General features: G+C 39.0%; 1 protein-coding gene across 3 annotated transcripts in view; it reads left to right on the top strand.

The window, feature by feature from the left end:
• The window catches only part of stai (stathmin), a 36,431-nt gene that overhangs the window by 13,479 nt on the left and 3,631 nt on the right, over window positions 1–19,321 (top strand). For 2 of the 3 annotated variants that reach the window (XM_076135755.1, XM_076135752.1), the window contains exons 1-6: window positions 6,397–6,560; window positions 11,466–11,543; window positions 16,652–16,818; window positions 17,854–18,068; window positions 18,589–18,706; window positions 19,017–19,157. In XM_076135755.1, coding sequence (XP_075991870.1) covers window positions 6,485–6,560; window positions 11,466–11,543; window positions 16,652–16,818; window positions 17,854–18,068; window positions 18,589–18,706; window positions 19,017–19,157 — 795 coding nt within the window. In that variant the 5' untranslated portion in view covers window positions 6,397–6,484. Of the gene's footprint in view, window positions 1–6,396; window positions 6,561–11,465; window positions 11,544–16,651; window positions 16,819–17,853; window positions 18,069–18,588; window positions 18,707–19,016; window positions 19,158–19,321 lie in introns of those variants that run through there. The other variant, XM_076135753.1, reaches the window with a different exon arrangement.

Raw genomic sequence — 19,321 nt, 5'->3', positions numbered from 1 at the left:
CGACATAGGTACATAATAACTGCACGTGAATAAACTAAAATAAATCAAAATCCGATTATTTGCTTGTATCTGCACACAACACATCTTTATTAAGGTCAAACGGGATACTGCAGATCTGTTCAAATCATGTAAATTTCGATTGCTTCATGCTATAGCTTCAAAAATGTTATATGGAAAGGAGATGCAACCATACTTTCAAATATACCCGACATGTGCCCGACAAATGAAATGATAAAGTAAAAAACTGCACATTAGTGACATGAATGAGTAATTGAGTTCAGAGCACATGTTATTGAAACAAAGAACTTTCAAGTATGTATCGGGGACATAAAAACAAGCAACCGTTATCCTGATTCGTCATACCGCAATTTGTGATCTAGTTTTGAACTGTGAATGAAAATTATTTATTAATGTGTTGTCTGTTTTTTGGTGAGCGTGGGATCCAGATGGGTGGTCTATACGAATCGATCATTATTACTTAGCAGCTACCCTACTTCTACATCATTCGAAGAAATTAAACCTTCACTTGCATTTATATATTTTGAACACGTCTCCCATTCTTCTTTCTACCACTGCTATAGTTTTCTCAGTCATTTCATGGCGAGTTCTACTTCAATTTGCCATTGCCTGGGGCCTCTCACCTTTCTTAAGAGTTTGACATCAAAGTAAAGTTCATCGACTTATTTAAACCATGTGTGTATTACATGAATCATCGTTCTCATGCATACTTGTAAATTATATTAGGCTTTTGCAGTTATTTGACGCGCTCAACACTTAAAACTATTTAAGTATTTACATAAAAAGCTTCCGCATCCTTTAAAATAAATTCCAGCGACGTACTGTTTCTGTGTCAAAATCCTTTACAAAGCTCTTGAAAATCTTATAAATGTTACACGCTATTTCACAAAACAAGGGTACTTCGAAGTGTTCAATAGTAATCCCATCCTAAGTAACCGTATTGTATTAATAGACACTTAAAAGTTCACTACCGAACATAGGCTCTCCGCATCGACCGCTATAAAAACAATCTCGGGGAAAATAATGGCGAAATCGCCTCCCTTGCTAGCTGATTGGATTCTGGTATAATAATAAATTAGATTGTAGTACATTTACGTTACATAGAATGTTATACATTAGGTTAGATTGTATTGTTTTCATGATTTCGTCATAAAACTAAGTATGATTTTCGTGTCTTATTGCAATCCTATACGGTAATCTGTATCTTTAATTCATATCTACAATTCTGTAAACTATCCAATTAGTTCAATCGTGTCAAGTTAAGAAACTAATTTTATCAAAGACTTGCTCGTACTCATGTTAATAGCATGATATTAGGCAGCCTTGGATATAATACTTATAATCCAGCGTTATGTCATCTAAGTTCAGTCAGGCAACGACCGTCCATCAAGTAAATCGGCGGACCTTGGCAATTAACCGCGACTCCATACGGCTTCAGTCTAACGTTTCATCCTCTCGACTGCGGCTTCGCGTCAACCGCCGTGCTCCAATTTACTCGGCCTCCATCAATCTTTATATCGCATCATTGAGATCCTTTATTCTCATTGTCCTTATTGATTTTCCGCGTATCCTTGAGGTGTTACAGCTTACAGCCGCACAAATAGTTTTCACCTTGAGAATGTAGGTGCGTACAAAATTCTTGCCCAGACGTGAGTTATACATAGGGTTGTGCACAAGGGCTTCGGATAACACACATGTGGAAAAAAGTCTTAATCGTGCGACTCGTCTGGCCTTCATCGATCCGTGTGCGTGTGTCATTCTCTTTACAGCTTTCGATGGTGACGGTCGTGCCTTGAGCAACTTTTACAGCATTAAGGGATGCCGCACCTCGATATGTGCATTTAATTTCAGTTTACAACATAAAGCTCCATCTCACTCTTTCTTATGATGTAGTTTCGAGTTGAAATGAGACGCATATTTTTTTATTAACGTGTGCAGTTGATATAACCCTTATTCCCCGCACCTGTACTGGATTACGGGATTACTTGCGTCACAAACATAGGCTTTATTTGCTCAAGATATAAAGTAAACAACCCATGAAGATAAATCAAGCGGAACGGCGCGGGGGCGCGAAAGGAAATAAAGATGTTATACAAGGAGGGTCATTATAATATGAACCCTCGGATAAGAAGGGACCTCGGTATTGATGTCTCGTACGATTGATGTGCCTCCCACGAATGACTGTCGAGATACTGAGACGAACAAGCCGTTTTTATGGATTACTTTTTAATATTCTTCAGATAAGATCTTAGTATTCAATGTTACGGTCTATGAGCACGATCTTGATGTATGCGTTTTAAAATGCTCTATAAAAAGTAGCGTTTAAATAAAATTGGCCGTTTGCATGTTAAATTTGCACTATCGTGAGAGATTCAATGCTGCGATCGGAACTTCAGCAGTATATCCTATACAAAAATATTTGAAAACACTTTGTGTTTTTCTTTATTAAGACTTCAATTTATTATGTTAAGACAAGAATTATAGCTGTATTTTGTGTCTGACAATTGTATTTCCTGTGAATTTCAAGCGACGGAGAAATTTCTAAGTATTGTGTAACGAACATTTGTTATAGTCTGTCAACAAACAATTTTCTTGTAAAAGAATGTGAAGGAACTGGCCATAATTGGTATTTATACTTACAGAATCATTTTAGCAGTAAATATTCCGTTTAGTTTATTTTGGTCGGTACAATAAAATTGATAAGGTCTTTGTAGTATGTTGCGTGTTCCAATACCGTCGAGTTGTGAAGATGTTTTATTTTTAAATGTTGCTTTCTTTTGTAGAGATTGATTTTGTTGACGATAAGATATTGTATTCTTTGGTAGTTTTTGTGATAGTACCTGTATATACTGAAGAAATAAGAAGGTATTGACAACATTATAACTTTTTCTAAAATCATCGATTAAAATTTTTAAAACGGTGCCACATTAATGTTAAGATTTGCGCTTCCATTAACATTAATTTAGAGGACTTAAGCTATTAGGTTCGAATGCATAATAAATACGATTCAGTTGTCTAATTATTTCTTAAAAAGCGTTTAAATCTTAAGCTCCTTGTATTAAAGAAGTAAAAGTTATTCATACATTGCAATAAGTACGTAAAAGCCTTTCAAATCCTTTAAGTCTATGTTATCCTCTTAGAAGTCTTGTTGACACACATCGAGGGATTTGTTACCCCTCTAAAGAAATATATATTCATCGTACACGATACCAATCGATGTCAGCGCCTTGTGAACATTTCAGATCAAAGTATTAATATCTTTGAAAGCGAACATCTTTAATAATTCTCCGAACAAATTTTCCTTTTCCAACTCTGGCAAAGTTTGCTCGGTCCAGATGGCTGGAGCCGAACCGACGTGGCCAGTGAGCGATAGCCATATGGCGCTCCAATCTCTTCGCAAATATTGAACCTTACCCACTAAATCATACTTAAACATCCCTGCAAACGAATTTTCACGCCATCTTTATAAATTCACGTTTTATATTCCGCTGAGACCGCTTCAAATGACTTTCTAAACTTTACGCCCCCTTACATGTTTAATGGTATTCTCTTCTATTCTAATATCTCGTATAAATACATATTTAGACATTTACCTGTACTGTCTGGTAATATGAAAAAGAAACGCAGACGCGTCTTGTATGAATAATTCAGAAGTCCTAGTCAGTATTAATGACGCAACTTTTCAACTCTGATTACTTATCTTCGAACGTGAGGTCCATAATTAATATCTAATCGAGAGGTATCCTTAATTATCATTATTTTGTTTGCGGACTCTTTACTGCTGTCAACGGCACCCATTTAATACGTTTTAATGGTCCCATTAATATTACTTTGTAGGAATTTATCGCAGGATAAGAGTCTGTAATTATATCTCTATTATCACGTAATATCTTTATTTGTTACGACTCCATCCGCAGTACACAATATGTTGCCATTCCAAGTTATTTAACTCACGTATGTCGGCCTCTGTTACACGTACGCACTGTGGTGCTACGGATGTCTGTGTGTACATAAGCGGGTGGAACTCATCTCTAGTAACACCGAAAACATCCAGCGAGATAATGTACGGTTCAAGTTGGCATTAGGCTGTGTCTGCGTCAAAATACCGGGTCGGTGATGTCTAAGCAATGCTTGAAACAAGGCAAAATCGATACGGCTGCCGTCGCAGGCGGACGCGCGCCGCTAGCTCCGAATTATATTCTCAGCCAAATCCAGCCGGCACGTGACTCAACTTGTTGCCGCTGTGGAAAGAGACAGGCAACGTTATAATAGGTTGCAATATGCTGGTGGCGAGACCGTGGCCACCGATGGCGGATTATTGACCATTATCTTAAGTGTCCCATTTAAATTGTTTGAAGCGCCATTGACACCGTTATTGCCATGGTTTCACTTTAGAATGATCGTTTATTTCTTTATGTAGCACAATGAAGAGCTATAATCTGATGAAATTGCGACGTTAATAAATTATATTACCTTTAATTCAAGGCATCGTTTGCTAGAATCGTCATAAAACGACAAATGATAAAAATAGACTACAATCACGGACTTATATTACGCAGAAACAAACCATCCAGTATGTTAATAAACTGACAAGAAAAATAACGAATGGCCTGTCAGAGACCCATATCAAGCCTTAAATAGCCTAATCTAATTATACCCACATTACTCAATCCCCTTCAAGGGAATTAATGGGATAATATTGTATAAAAAACTTAAGAAAAACAAAAGGCTCATTATTATCGCTATCGCATCGCTCGTGAATGTGACTGCAGTCGTGCGCTGCACGTATAATAAGCGCCTAAGCAGGAATTATTAATCTTGTTGCCCCACGGTGGGCGCCATGCTGTCGCCCGAATTAAAACGCTTCTTTCATTTTATAAAGCCACTTAAGTGAATTTTGGCAATCGTTCAGTAAAATATATTATAAAAAAAGTAATTTGATGTTTTTTATTTCAAAGTAAATAATGTCTGCAAACTTCATTTTATGTGAAAAGTTTGTTGTAAATAAAAGCCTCCGAAAAAAAAGTTTTATTAGTCACCTCACTGTTGAGAGCCAACGACAAACTTTTATTGAGGAAACTAATTTATCACTGCGGTGATATGATCTATGGAACGCAGTCGTCAGGAGGGTAGACAGACTACCGGCATTATCTTGAGTTTCATGTCCTTTTGATGGAGTGTTCGCAAATTGTCTGGGATTTTATGTCGCCCCCACTGCCTAACATTGCGTACATTTGCATTTTTATTCGTAATAAAAGACAGCTGTTCTGTAATAATGTTAATTATTACAACGTCGTGCGAGGTTTAAATAGACACGTGTGCTTAAGTTTTAGAACATGTCGGCGTTTGTTAGGGACGTTTCGACCGGCAGCCAGGCGGACGCCACAGGCGGTATTTCCATAGCGCTGTCTGTTTCTGTGCGTATGCATCGGCCGAACGTAGCTCGCTCCTGGTATTCCCAGTTATTACCGCAGGGGGACGCGGTCTAGGGGTTGTTGGCCGGCATCGATCCGCCGCACCACCGCCGGTGTTACCGGTGCACGAGGTTACGACACCATCACCACTGCAGTCTTCCTATTTCATTTCTCTGTTGCACCGGACTAGGTAAGCCGTTTCACGAGTTATTTTGGGAGTTACTTAACCTCACTCGTTGACTTGGCCGAATTTTCTGCGGCTTTTTCGTGCGGAACATGTCAGCATCTTAGAGGTGTCAGGGGGTCCATTGAAGATGGATAGATTTTGAGAACAGGAAATCAATCTGAAGCAATTCGAGTGGCGAAACAAATTCAGCGTGGCGTTGCCGGCTGTTAATTGGCTGCGGGTGGCGGCGCCGAGACGGCGGCGGAACCTCCGCATGGTGCCTCCCTCATATGCCCTCCCCACGCACCCTCCTGCTCGCCCCCGTCAGCTCGGCGTTTTTATGAGCGAGAAGTCCGTCGAGACCCGCACGAGTCTGGGCGGCTCTTAAATTAGTTTGTCTTCCCCGACCCTAGACTCTCTGGTTGCTAGGTGCGGTCTCTTGGACCCCACCAATTCATAAAATACACTCGGTCAAATGCGTCAACAGAGCTTTTCTTTCATCTTTTGCTATAACACGTCACTAATATTTTGACTGATTTCCGTAACATGAACGGATACCCTCCAAAAAGGAAATGAGGCTTTTGTAAAGAATCTCATATCCTCGCATGAAGGGAACTTGACGCAACATAATAGATGTCGTGGGTGACATTATTTTTCCATTTGTGTAGGCTTATTTTCTTGTGCGGGTTATCAAGTTAGGGACGGTAGCGCGCAAGGGGTGGTTGCGGGGTGGGTCCGCAGGGCGGGGGTTGCGGGGCGAGGGGCGCAGCTATCGACCGGCTGCCCTCCCCCCGGCGTGGCTCAGTTTCCGGGCGAGAGTCGCGCAGTCCGCCAGCGCCGCGACGCGACTCCGTCTTACGTTAGATAGTCAATTTTGGTCATCACCATGCTGATAGGGCTCGTTCGGGACTCGGTGATGCAGTGCTTCTGCCACTCATGCCGCGCACCCGTTTTGCCTGCAGGTTGGAACCGCCGTAACCCTGGACACCAATATTATCGTAATCATCAATTTTGGCCGGCGACGCTGTCACTACTCTCTTTGCGGAGGCAAACGCCCTACGTGATATCTGGTTTGAAATCATCAGCAAAATGGTTTAATCCTTTGTTGAAGTACGGGAATATTTTCTTTTTAGAGATGGAATATCGAAGGTAATGATTTTTTAGATTGATTTTTACGTCGTTGTCGAGAAGTTTGAAGGTAATTCACTTAATTTTTCGTTTTCCACTGTTCTTCAACCAATTCGAAATCGTTGAATTTGTAATTTTCCTTGATTACGATGTCTGTTATTGAATCTGCCAAAGCCGGCCGGCCGGCGCGGGGGTGCGGGGTACCGGCCGGCACCCATATTTAATTTACATTTGACGTAAATCACGTGATCTATCGCTATTGCGCTCTGTTACGAATGAGAGGAGGATAATAGATGACAGCCGATGTATCACCAGCGTGGATCAAGTGTCAATGACTTTGCATTGCCGTGTGTGGTAGATTGATCTATGATGTGTTGCAGTTATGTAAGATTTTCTTTGATAGATTAACTTGCTAAAGAGTAGTAAACTGGTTATGGAGCTGTCGATAGGGTTTTCTTGCATTTTAAATATAGCATGTATTCTAACCACATTTTTTCTTACTACAGAACGTGGTACCTCGTGTCAGCCCGTTCGTGTCGAGCCTTTCAGTTTTATGGATACCTGTCAGTCTGTGCCGGCCTCACTACAACTATTGATTAAACATTACTGCATAATGTCCACCATTTTGTACCGGCTACGAATCGCGATACCATGGCATGCGTCCACCATTCTGCGCACAAAGCACGACCGATATACTTCTGTCTGGAGGCCGAACATGCAAACTAGGAAACCCTTTCGGCGAAATTATATCTCTAACTTACGTAATGGAGTACTCGGATTCCGTAACGTTAGAACGCACTTGAGAGGGTGGCGTATGAGGGGATTTTGGAAAAATAGTTGTTTTCACGTAATATCGTAGGTCTGATTAAATTGTGTCACGCAATCGCGACATAATCACTTAGCGGCCCTTTTGTAGAATGTTTTGGTATTTTATGCGTCACTACACACGCATTCGACGATCTCATATCGGCTTGTTATTGCGGGCTAGTTATTTAGACCAACTATTGATTAATTGGTCAAAATTTTCTCCCAATCTTCCATTATTCTCAGATATATCTTCGGAAAACATAAAAGTGAATTGTTATTGCGAAACCTAAAATTATTTTCCCTGATAATTAAACCGAATCGTTTCAAGCAAATTGGGATTGGAATTACGATGTCTTTTTAAATAAGATTGACAAGTATACAATTTTGAATAAAGCCCCCGGGGTCCTTTTATAAATTAGCTTCATTTACTTTCGTCTTTCAAAATTGCTGCGGAGTTTCGTCAAAATTTCTTCGGTTGACTACCTCAAGAAAGATTACTTGAGCAAATTGCTATCGATCTTCGAGCACAGCGCCCTTGATATTCAGCTTCATTGCTTCATAAAACGCTCCGCAGACCATGCCTATAGCCTTGGAAACTTGAATTTCCAACAAACGGAGCTTTCTTTAGAATCGCAGTAATTGCGCATTTCAAGCCACAAACATTCCCCCTTCGTACCGTGTACGGAATCGAACAGGACTCGAAATAACTCGTTAATTACCGCACTAGCGGTAAACTAATTACTCATAATACACCCTGTAATGACAAATATTGCTTGTCACCATATTTCCAAGTGTGTTTGGATTAGCAAACACGCCATTGTCGAGTGACAACGGGGGACGCGAGATCACATAATTGTTTAGGGGACGATTATAACAGTAGGGTTTAATTGACTTAACAAGTTTAGCACCCCTTGTGGAGGGTGCGGCAGCTTTACAGATTTGATCATCTTTATTACCATGTCATTATGTTTAATAAAAACATTACTTTTACATTGTAATTCATACCGATGCTCCTGTTAAATGAAAATGTCGGGTTTAAAAGGTCAGGAACGTGAATAGACTCGAGTTAAAGCTTTTTTGTTCGGGTTCGGTGCCGACAGTCCGTATTGATCCCGTATCTGGGACCTTCAATGTACAAATAAAATACGTGTTTCATCTTACAAGGGATCTAAAACGTATCTCGAGAGACCCAAGTAATGGAATTGCAAGTTCACGCATCATAAAACGCTGCACAATCCTTTCATCAGACAGATTTAGTATTTCAAGTACGCTCTTTATAGTGATGCATTGCAGGTGTGAACAAAGTTGGCGTGTTCCGAGCCATTTCCTCCCGATACAAACAGACTCACAAACTTAAATATTCGCAGCAACTTTACTACTTTGATCTGAAGTAACTTTAATAATTTCCACCTCGGTTCTCACTCACCACACTCGGTCGTGAATGGATTTAAAAATAACACTTTTGCGGTGACGCCATAAAACGGGGTTGCATACAAAGTCACACCCATTTTCCTAATGAGCGTTACTCGTAAAGAGGACGACTGTGGCGTCTCGCTATTCTGGAATGTTCTCAACGCTGCATTGAATATATCTCTTGTTTCTGCATCAGCTAGCCGCCGCATTTGCGTCGTGTTTAAAACACTTCTACGTGCCAACGTTCGTATTCCCAGCGGTAGTAAATTTACTTTCAGCTCTCCCCTCGTGGGTTTTAAAGCTGCCTTTAAATATTTTATCAGGTTTTCCATGTTGTATCGTGCGGCGCCAGGAGGGGGCTGCCCGTCGTCCTTTCAGTTGTAACTGCCCCGTTTGTATTCGATTACCATACTTTTTTTCTGCTTTATTGTTTTTATGCACGTTCATTAAATTGCTGTTTTATGCGCTGCTATAACAGCTCCCAGCTCTTGAATATGGATGAAAAAGTATTGATTTGAATTCTAACGTTCGCTAGCAATGAAATGGAGCTTAGAATATTTTATGTCGGTTTGTTTTATATCGAAATGAAACTGAACCGGCAACTGAAAATATTTCAAACAGTTTTAATAACAGCTACGTGGCTGTCGTCCATTTCAAATTGTTTAATTATTCACTAGCTAAAATGATCTATTTCAATTTTCCAACCATTACGAACTCTGATGCTATGTCTGTCCGATGAAATAGATATCACCGCGTAATTTCTAATGCCAACAATAGATTCGTATCTAGTGTGATACTAATAAAGGCTTTTACGTAATCACTACGTCACATAAATCAATGTAATCTACTTTTTTCGAATTGGTTTTTGCTCCTCGGAGCTTTGTAATACCTATCTGTAATCTAGGGGTTTCTTTAGTCTGCGGTTACGTAAACACAATCCGCTCACCGCAGTATTTTCTCTAGTTTATAACTTGTAATTTAAGAAATGTATCTCTGAAGATAAGAGACAAAATTATACTGTATGAAGGAGACGCTCTTGACGATTGTTGGATTGACATGAATTATAGGGAAAGCAAATTAGCTTTTGATAAACAACCCTCCCGAGGCGCTGGGGCCGTGCGCTACGGAATCACAAATATTGTTTTGATTAATACGAATTGTTTGCTAACTTGTATTTTCACAAGTAATTTGTTCTGTTTGAACATGATAAAGGCTCGTTGCAAATGTCTTTTGCGTTTGTTTGTAATGAAATTGGCAAATGTTACAACTTTGACACGTTTTCCCCTACGAGAACTTAGAGCTTTAATTTGATGTGTCTGCTCGCTGCCATCGCTAAAAACCCTCGTTTTTTAACACAGACACAAAATTAACAGTGCCCTACCTTGTTTAAACTTTGGCCATGAATTGGCTGAGAATTAAAGTTTTAAGTCGACTTAACAGTTTGTATAGCATGGTCTCCGCATCGTCTGTGGTGTAAACTGGGACTTAGCGTTGCCGTGAGGGATTATCCGCATTTGCGGCGAATTTCGTCGGCGCTCAGCCATTCTCGTCACGTAGCGGGCTCTCATCTCGCGACGTCGTGCCGCCGTTATTACCTCGATACTATTACTGACGTCCCCAACAACATGAGTTGAAGCCCAAATATCTAATAAATGACTATTCATTTGCGCCCCAACTTCACCACTCTCTGAACTTTTTGCTCGAAAACGTTTTTTTGGTTAGAATGTCTGTGGTTCTAATGTTCCTACTTCAATACTCAATTGTCTGCCTCTCTTAAGATATTTGCAAAAAAATTCAATCTTGGTAGTATTCGTCATCAAGTTGAAAATAAAAAGTGATCCTACAGTAATGTTTGTAATGGACTTCACTAAGTTTACTTTTATAATAGCCTTCACAGATAGGTGACTTCATGTTAGCTATAAAAGAATTTCAGGAATCGCGAATAGTGGATCATAAAACTGTTTTTATGTGCATCATATCATCCATAGTACATGTCATCCAGTTATTAAGTATGCCTGCTTATGTCGGCCATTATACATAATAGGTGGACTATATACAACTAGCGACTGTGTAGAATGTTTGTTCGAGTTGGAATCGATGTTTTCTGGGAGTCACGCGAACATCGATTGCCGATTCATTAAAGCGTGGGTCCGAATACTCTTCAAATAAACATTAGTCGGTACGAATCCGCCGACCGTAATCGTTTTTCGATTGTCCTTCAATGATGTTTGGGGGAATGTTGACTCGACAGCGAAGGGCTCCACTTTTGATGGTATTTGCAATCGACGTTTTGAGGTCTTGGCTTAATCTAATTGAGTTTTCGGATTTAGGGTGGAGTGGATTACCATTTTATCTTCGGTTTTCGGTAATTGTTTTATTTTAGCTTCCATTTGCGACGTCGTTTTTGGGGATAAGTAGGGCGAATACGTAATTTCAAGCCAGATGGTCCAGTTTGCCTTCCAAGAGAGTAGTGGACGTCTCCGGGCGTGGATTGCGCTGACTCTCTCGTTTTATTCTAGCCCACCGACGGTCGGCGCCCGTCAAGAAACCAGTCGGCAAACCCAGGACCAAGCAACCTAAGAAGGTCAAATTCATAAGTAAGTGGTATGATAGTTCTTAATACTTTACAATTTCAGGCAAAATGCCTCCGAAATACCAGACACATAAAGAACTGCACTAAAATTAACCACCCTAGGGGGTTTGAGGACGAAACTGCAATAAATATAAACTGCCACTGCTAATGGGTTTTCTAAAAACATAATAGCAAATAAGTCCCCTAAAGCTATATATAAGGCGACAAATTGCATCAGACAGCCATTTGGAAGCGATTCAATAACTTGTTGCCAAAAAACTTGGTTGTTTTATACGTTCAGCTCGACTCTTGCTAAGTGCAGTGACGAAGTGTTCTCAATTTGCGAGAATTTCATCCTGAAAAAGCTAAATTACTGCCTGAAGCAAGTCTCCGTATCCTGTAGTGTGTGCACAATGTGTGCTAAGATCCCTTTCACAGATAGTACCACACCTCGGGGCCTCTCGAGGCACTCCCTTTTGTGTCCCGGGTCAAGTGTTTTCACCCCTTTTAAGTGAGTTATTGTTACTTTTGTGTCACATTTTGTTTTTTTTTTCCACTTTTTGTCTGACGTGTTATGGTGAAATTGCATTTTATTAGCGTCGGCATGTCGTAAAGGTTTAATGGTCTCCCATGTGGGTAGTATTCTGGAAAATCCTGGTTAAAATGTTTTAAAAATTGTGCAAATGACACCCGTTGCCATCCAAATACTTTGTTAATATAAATATCCTTTTGTTAATATTACCCGAGGCTTAGTCACCTGTTTTCAGGCAGACGTAGTTTACAGACACAGTCATCGTACCGAACGCGATTGTAATGCAACGGCGTGACTCATTCGGGAGGGGTGCGGCTCGAGACTCGGAGAAACACCCCCATGCACCCCCTGCCACCCCCTACTCGGCTCTAGCTCCCGATAATTAAACAATACAGAATTCCTGTCCTCTTGCCCAACCGAGAGAGTTTCTCCGACCTTGAATATAACGCTAATTTAGCACAAGGGTGCGTTGTGTTGCGTTTTAAGAATTCCACCCTTAAACGGCGGGGGTGTAATTTAATGAGTTTTGCGAGTGTATTCAGACGGGATGTTAATTAACGCCTTTAAAATTATGGTTAATTTGTAAAATATTATAAAGGAAATTAGTGGAACGGATAGCGGGACGAAATTTGGTAGTTTAGTGAGTTTTGAAACTATGACGAGAGCTTTAACGACTTGGTTTATTTTGCCACCATTTTGGTACAAGAAATTATTTGGTGAATTTATTGAAAAAGTAATTACGCGAGTGGAAAGTACAATAGAAATGTTTTAGGCCGTCGTGTTCGGACATGGGACGCTCTCTGGGGAGAGGGTATACCTCTAAGTCCTTGTTTAAACAAGGACTTTTAACTTTGTGAAACAATGTGTTTATAAATTCTGTTTTTGGGTTAAAACTTGAGCTCGGGACTACAGTGAACAATAGCCTGTTTTGTTCAGAAATAGAACTCATTTACATTGTGAGAACAAAGTGAAAACTATCAGTATTTACATTGACTAAATTATTTAATATTTAAGAATAGAAATGCGAAGTTATTATGGCATAATAAAATGAACTTCGATTTTACCTGTAAATAAGAAAATGAACAAGCGAGGGTAGTTGTAAAAACGAACAATTTATTCTCTACATTCGAAATCCTCATTTAAACATGGAAAGTGTTCACAATACATTCAGTAGGAAGCAACTAGATTCAGTAACGAGACAAGCTCTTTTGTTCCCACATCTGAACGGTATCATTATCGTAATTCGATAGAACAGTGCATTCAATGCGTTTCATTGTACACAATCAGAGCATTATGCGATGCTATTCGTCGCTACTCGGCGCTAGTGAGCCGTAGTTCCGTATAGTTCATCGTACTGTTTTAAAAGCATATCACATAATACATTTTGCAATTGAGACCCAGCAGCTTTCATACTTTTGTAAGCTTCAATCTGCCCACATACAACCACCAGTCGACATAATCATTAATCAAGTCTATTTTTGATTCAAGAGTTGAACATTTTGAAAGGCTTTCCAGTATCTGCAACATTGCCGATTTCACAAGACATGACCAAGAGATGCCAGGGGGGCAGGCTGTCAAAGCACACACAATACTCATGATTTCTGATAATAAAATGGCATTTTTATTCAAGCTACACTTTAAACAACACAAAGTCTGTATACGGGTATAGGCCATGCGGTTTGATACTCAATTTTGAAAAAGCACTTGTTATACACACGGTTGCATTTAGAAATCCAATGAATCGTAAGATTTTCGTATTCTATCATTGCCTGTACAGACAACCGTTTACTATTCTAATACAGATTTAAGAAAATTCCAGTCACTCAGTCCAGTCATTTAGTTGTTAATCATACCTACTTGTTATTTTTGTCTATCTACCCTATTTTAAGGCTAAAGGTGGATACCTACTGTGAAATTTACATACATTCAAATGTGTTATTTGTCTAGTTAATTCTACCTAAAGCTCTGTTGTAATTAATCAAAGGTTTTGTCAGTTAAGCATCCTGTCACAGAGGAATTTTTTATGTTCGTAATAGAATATATATCAACATAGGCTTATGTATACCTGTTGTAAATTGTTCAGCAATTAAGTGTTGCGTAGGAGGGATAATAAACCTTTCATATTTAGTTCATGAATGTCGTTATGTAGACAGAGGATTTGCTGAACTATGTTAGGAAAATCGAACTATAACTTAAACACTACAATCGTTTTGTATAAAATACTCGCAAGTAGAAAGCTCTTCACCATTTAAACTTTTTCATATAGAAAAGACATAAAATATACATACAGAATTACGCCTTTTTCCCATAGGGGCAGGCACTTAGAGACCAGAGAATGCCACTTTGTACCATCCTTACGAACTTCCGTTGCTTCATTTACATCCATCCAAAATACATCTTGACATACAGGACATGCATAAAATTATAAAAAAGACGCACAGAATTTAGACATAGCTTATAAAGTATAGATTTTCTAAACCTTTGTATTTTCATGCAGAATGCCTGGAATTGTTCGAATCTATCTATAATTTTGGCCAATGTTACAGTCCACAAACATCTAATTTGTAGCTTATCAAAACCTGAAAAATCTATATCCCTTTAATAAACAGTATTACATACTATTACTCCATATAGCCTAGTGGGTGATCAACTGAATATTTAAACGGGTACTGTCTGAACATGAATTACGTGAATGTGACTATAAAACGGAATGAGTAATATTTCATCATTAACAATGCATGGCGATGACAAAATGTAATTAGTTTATTTATCTGTTCATATCACGACTGTAGCCCCTAGGGAGGTAAGTAAACATTTATTATTTTGAACTCGGGACCTATGTATATTATACATAAATAAAATCACGCCTGTTTTTGAGGATAGATAGACAGTAGACACCAAGAAAACTAATAAATGTAAACTAATCAATTAAATAGACGTCTAGCCTATCCAAAATATAAAATATGGAATTCTTTTATTATAATTTCATTCAATCTCTAAAATTCAAAGTCTTTTCCTAGGCTATTTTATACTAGGCTAGTTATTTCATAGTACATTGATATCGGACTAATACTTAATTCTCTTGCGTTTGTAACCACTGAAGTAACGTGTTTTCACTATCTATCACTGACTAATTAATGAGCAATCGATAACAATCGACAGTAAACCAATTAGCAATTTCAAAAATGGCAAAAAATTAATTATTCTCGCATCGTTTTCTAGTTAATTGGAAAATAACGAGGCGTCCATTTCTTATGAGAATTGCCAGTTGAGAAAAACGTGTTTATATGACATTTAGTATTAGGGTTACTAGCGTTAAAAATACGGTAAATAATAAACGAAAAACAGTCTTGCCTTTAGTTAAAATAATGATAGAAGTTTTTCAAATGAAAGTGTTCGCTGTCTGTTCTTAATGCGTATTAATTAGCCTACGGCTCGCAGCTTTTATAAGTTCGCTTTAGCTTCTGTAAGGGTCCTTGAAACTTTGAGACTAAAAAGCAAAAAGGGAGACTGAAATACATGAGTAGATTTACAGTTTTGATGTATAAAAATGTGAAGAATATAATGATATGCAATCTAACTAGATTATATCTAGCAAACATTATACTTTTCGTATCGTAACATAAAGATGAATTCCTATGTATTGCCTAAAATAAGAAACTACAGTCTAATAACTTAGTATAGAGTCTTGTATTCTAGATTTGCGGCTGACGTTGGTATACAAAATTCTGAATTTATTTCAGATTATCAGTGACCCACAGGTTTATGCAGCTGATGGTGGTCTGTTTCATACAACTACATACACTTCTTAGATAAACTGTGTATGCCGAGGCTCTCTACTTAGTAGTCGAACTTTATTCTTTTACGCTGAACACAAAACGCTCACAATTTTAAACATATTTTACCGAAAATCTCTTGTTAAAATTTTATGTTTAAACTGTATTAACTTGTACAAACACTACGACCTCAGATTACCTGCTCCAATTAGTTCATTTCCACGAAATATCATAATACGGTAGGGTTGGAAAGGTCAGATATAATCAGCTGTTTACATGCCTACCTGGTGTGAATAAAGCCATATAAAACAGTTAATTATATACCGATATTGACCTGTTATGACCTGGATAGAGGCCTAACGTGTGACATTTTATGCTTTTATCTCCATTTCATGTATTCCGTCACGCAGGTATTCTGTGAAAATAAAAGTTGTAATTATATGCAATGAGCCGCACGACACACAATATTCTGCTAATAGCTGTTGCTATTTTTTATGACTTGTGGTAATAATTATGCTAAAAATCAACTTTATGAAGTACCATCAGTTAAGACTGGCATGATCAGCCTTATCATATTGGCTGTCGCAAAACAGCTATCTACGTAACCGTGAACTAACCGAAATTACAAGCAGGACTTTCTGCACTTGAACTTAAGTTCTATGTAAAAAAAAAAGGAAAAGAGGTTCTAGTCCCTGAAAACAGCCAGCATCGCTTACGTCTTAATATTGCTACTTAAAACTTTGAAATCAAAACTGGAGAACAACATTAAACAATTTTTCCAGCCCATTTCTAGCAGATTTACTAACTGTAATATACCTTCACCAGCTACCGAAATCCGCTGCCAGGAGATGTCGAAGGGCGGTCTCGCGTACGAGGTGATTCTGGCGGAGCCAGTGGGCGTGCCAGTCCCGCGCCGCGCCGACTCGCCTGAGAAGACACCCTCGGTGGAAGAGATCCAGGAGAAATTGAAGGCTGCTGAGGAAAGGAGACGTGTAAGTACAATGAGATATCTTTACAATTAGAAAACTGTTCTTACAGAGGGATTGATATAGTCATGTTTTCCATGTCACTTGAAGTACCTTTTAACAGTTACAACTACAGTTGGGGCAAATGGTGTCTGTAATAATGATGTGTCGCTATATTTAAAGTCTTTGATCAGTTTTAAATCTTAGTATACTGTAAATTACTTAATATACGAGTACTATCTTTGTCACAAAGAAAGCAAAAAATCTATGTTATAATAGAATACATATCGAAATCCGGTAGCTAGATACTGTAATTTTGCAATCGCACTCAGACTTCTCTATTACAAAGAAAATAAATTTCGCAAAACCTCATTAAAATTGTTAAGAAAAAGCAGTACGGATAAAACGGATTAAACAAAGGATTTCCTCGTCTGTAAAAACCAATTTAATTTCGCATTGTTGCGAATTTTTTGTGCAGATATAAATTACATTGAAGTAACCCTGAGCTGTGCCCTTGGGAGCCAGTGTACTGCGCTATGCAGGCTAGGTCACTGCAACTACGCACCTGCGCGTGGCCTCCATGTGTGGTGGAATCCGGACTTCCCGAATCTTTAATAGAACATCTTTATTACCTATCACAGTAACTTTATTGTAGCTGCAATTTTTATAAAAAAGAACACCTTTATTTCCTATCAGAATAAGGACTTGTTGCTGCAAATAGGGATTTGAGATCAATATGCAGTTGATGATCTTCGTATATGACTGTTTAGGATTCTTCAATTTTGTTTGATCTAGGTTTTTTAGAAGTGTTTGTGACGACTAAGCTGCTGTTTTCTTTCTAACAGTTCCTATTTAATTAGCCCGTCTTCAAAAATCTTACGGTGTGACACTTACTGGTTATTATAAACTCAATTAACATTATTGTCACATTATCAAGAGTACACATATTTACAAAAAACACATAAGAAAAGAAACCGCTTAAACCACTTTAGTGCAAAAGACTTAACAAAGACCTACATCAGTTTCCAGCCATATCTTCAACCAATAAAATATCCCCCACAGAGCTTGGAAGCGAGCAAGATGGCGGCTATCGCGCAGAAAATGCAGAAGATCGAGGAGGCGTCTCGCATCCGCAGCGAACAGACCAACAGCTTCATCGTGAACACCAAGGAGGCGCTCGACGCCAAGATGGAGACGCACGAGGAGAAGCGCGAGGCCTACATCAACGAGCTGCGCGCGCGTCTCAAGGACCACTTGGAGGGAGTTGAAAAGACCAGGTTAGTGAGATGATATACAATTGATGTATGGATGTGAATGAGGCAAGGGAAGTTTGTAAGGATCGCATTAAGTGGGGTTCTTTGGTATCTGCTTGGGAAAAAGCGGGATATTATGAATGTATGTTTGTATTTATACTGGATACTTTTGTGGGCTTGTACAATTCATAGAAGACCGAAAGAAGACTGAAAGGTTTGCCAGATATTTCAATTTGATTCCAAAAATAACACTAATATAATATGGTATACTGGAATCTGAATTGATCGCTCTACTCTAATGCCATAAACGATCTCGCCTCCCGGAGAGTAAATGCAATTTTGCCTTTGCATATTTATAAAACTACGTCAGGCTATACCTACACCCGCAAAAGTCGTACGGCGGGCTTGTTTTAGAAAATATTTTCAAGAGTGGTACATAATTTGGCTCCTGCTGGTAGATGCGACGCGTAATAATTTACGGTCACAACATTATGTTGTGAAGGAAGGTTTATAAACAAATGTTAATTGCTCATCATATCCTCAGGCTGACCCTGGAACAGCAGACGGCGGAGGTCTACAAGGCGATCGAGGAGAAAATGAACACTGCCGCTGACAAGCGTGACGAGAACATCAAAAAGATGCTCGAGCGCCTGCGCGAACATGTAAGTATAAAAAAAGATGATCATAGAAAATTAAGAAGAATTAATGTCCTTTAGAAGTTAATGTTTTAAATGATCACTTGTTTACCCGGCGACGGAAAACATAATGAGGACAATCTGGATGCCAAGGACTTATTAAAATTGTTGCAGAATGCAAAGATTTTTAGACGCTCTTGTATGTTAATATGGTAGATTTAACTCCCAAGGCGTAACCCTTCTCTCGTTATAGTAGAAATCCCGTGGCGAGCAGTGGGCTGAAAATAGGCCTAACTTTATCAGATATAATACAAGACTATTTAATTGTATGCAACAGGAAGAGCAGGTGAAGAAAGTGCGCGCCGGCAACCAGGAACGTTTCCAGCAGTTGGAGAGCGCCATCCAAGAGAAGCTGCAGCAGGCCGCCGACCGCCGGCTGTTGATTGAGGCCGAGCAGAAGGAGAAACTACGCAACCACGTGAGTCACACCACACGTATTACAATATGATACTTGTCTGATATGTTAGATGTTCTGTTTGTTGCCGCGAACCGGTTTGATGCGGTATGATGCCGATGGAACGAGGTATGCCAGATTGAAGTTTTAGCTGGCAGCTTTTTGTGTTACCTTCAATTTATAAAGCA

The sequence above is a fragment of the Anticarsia gemmatalis genome, chromosome 3 (genome assembly GCF_050436995.1).
Source record: "Anticarsia gemmatalis isolate Benzon Research Colony breed Stoneville strain chromosome 3, ilAntGemm2 primary, whole genome shotgun sequence".
Lineage (NCBI taxonomy): Eukaryota > Metazoa > Arthropoda > Insecta > Lepidoptera > Erebidae > Anticarsia > Anticarsia gemmatalis.
This window is presented reverse-complemented; position numbering and strand designations above follow the sequence as displayed.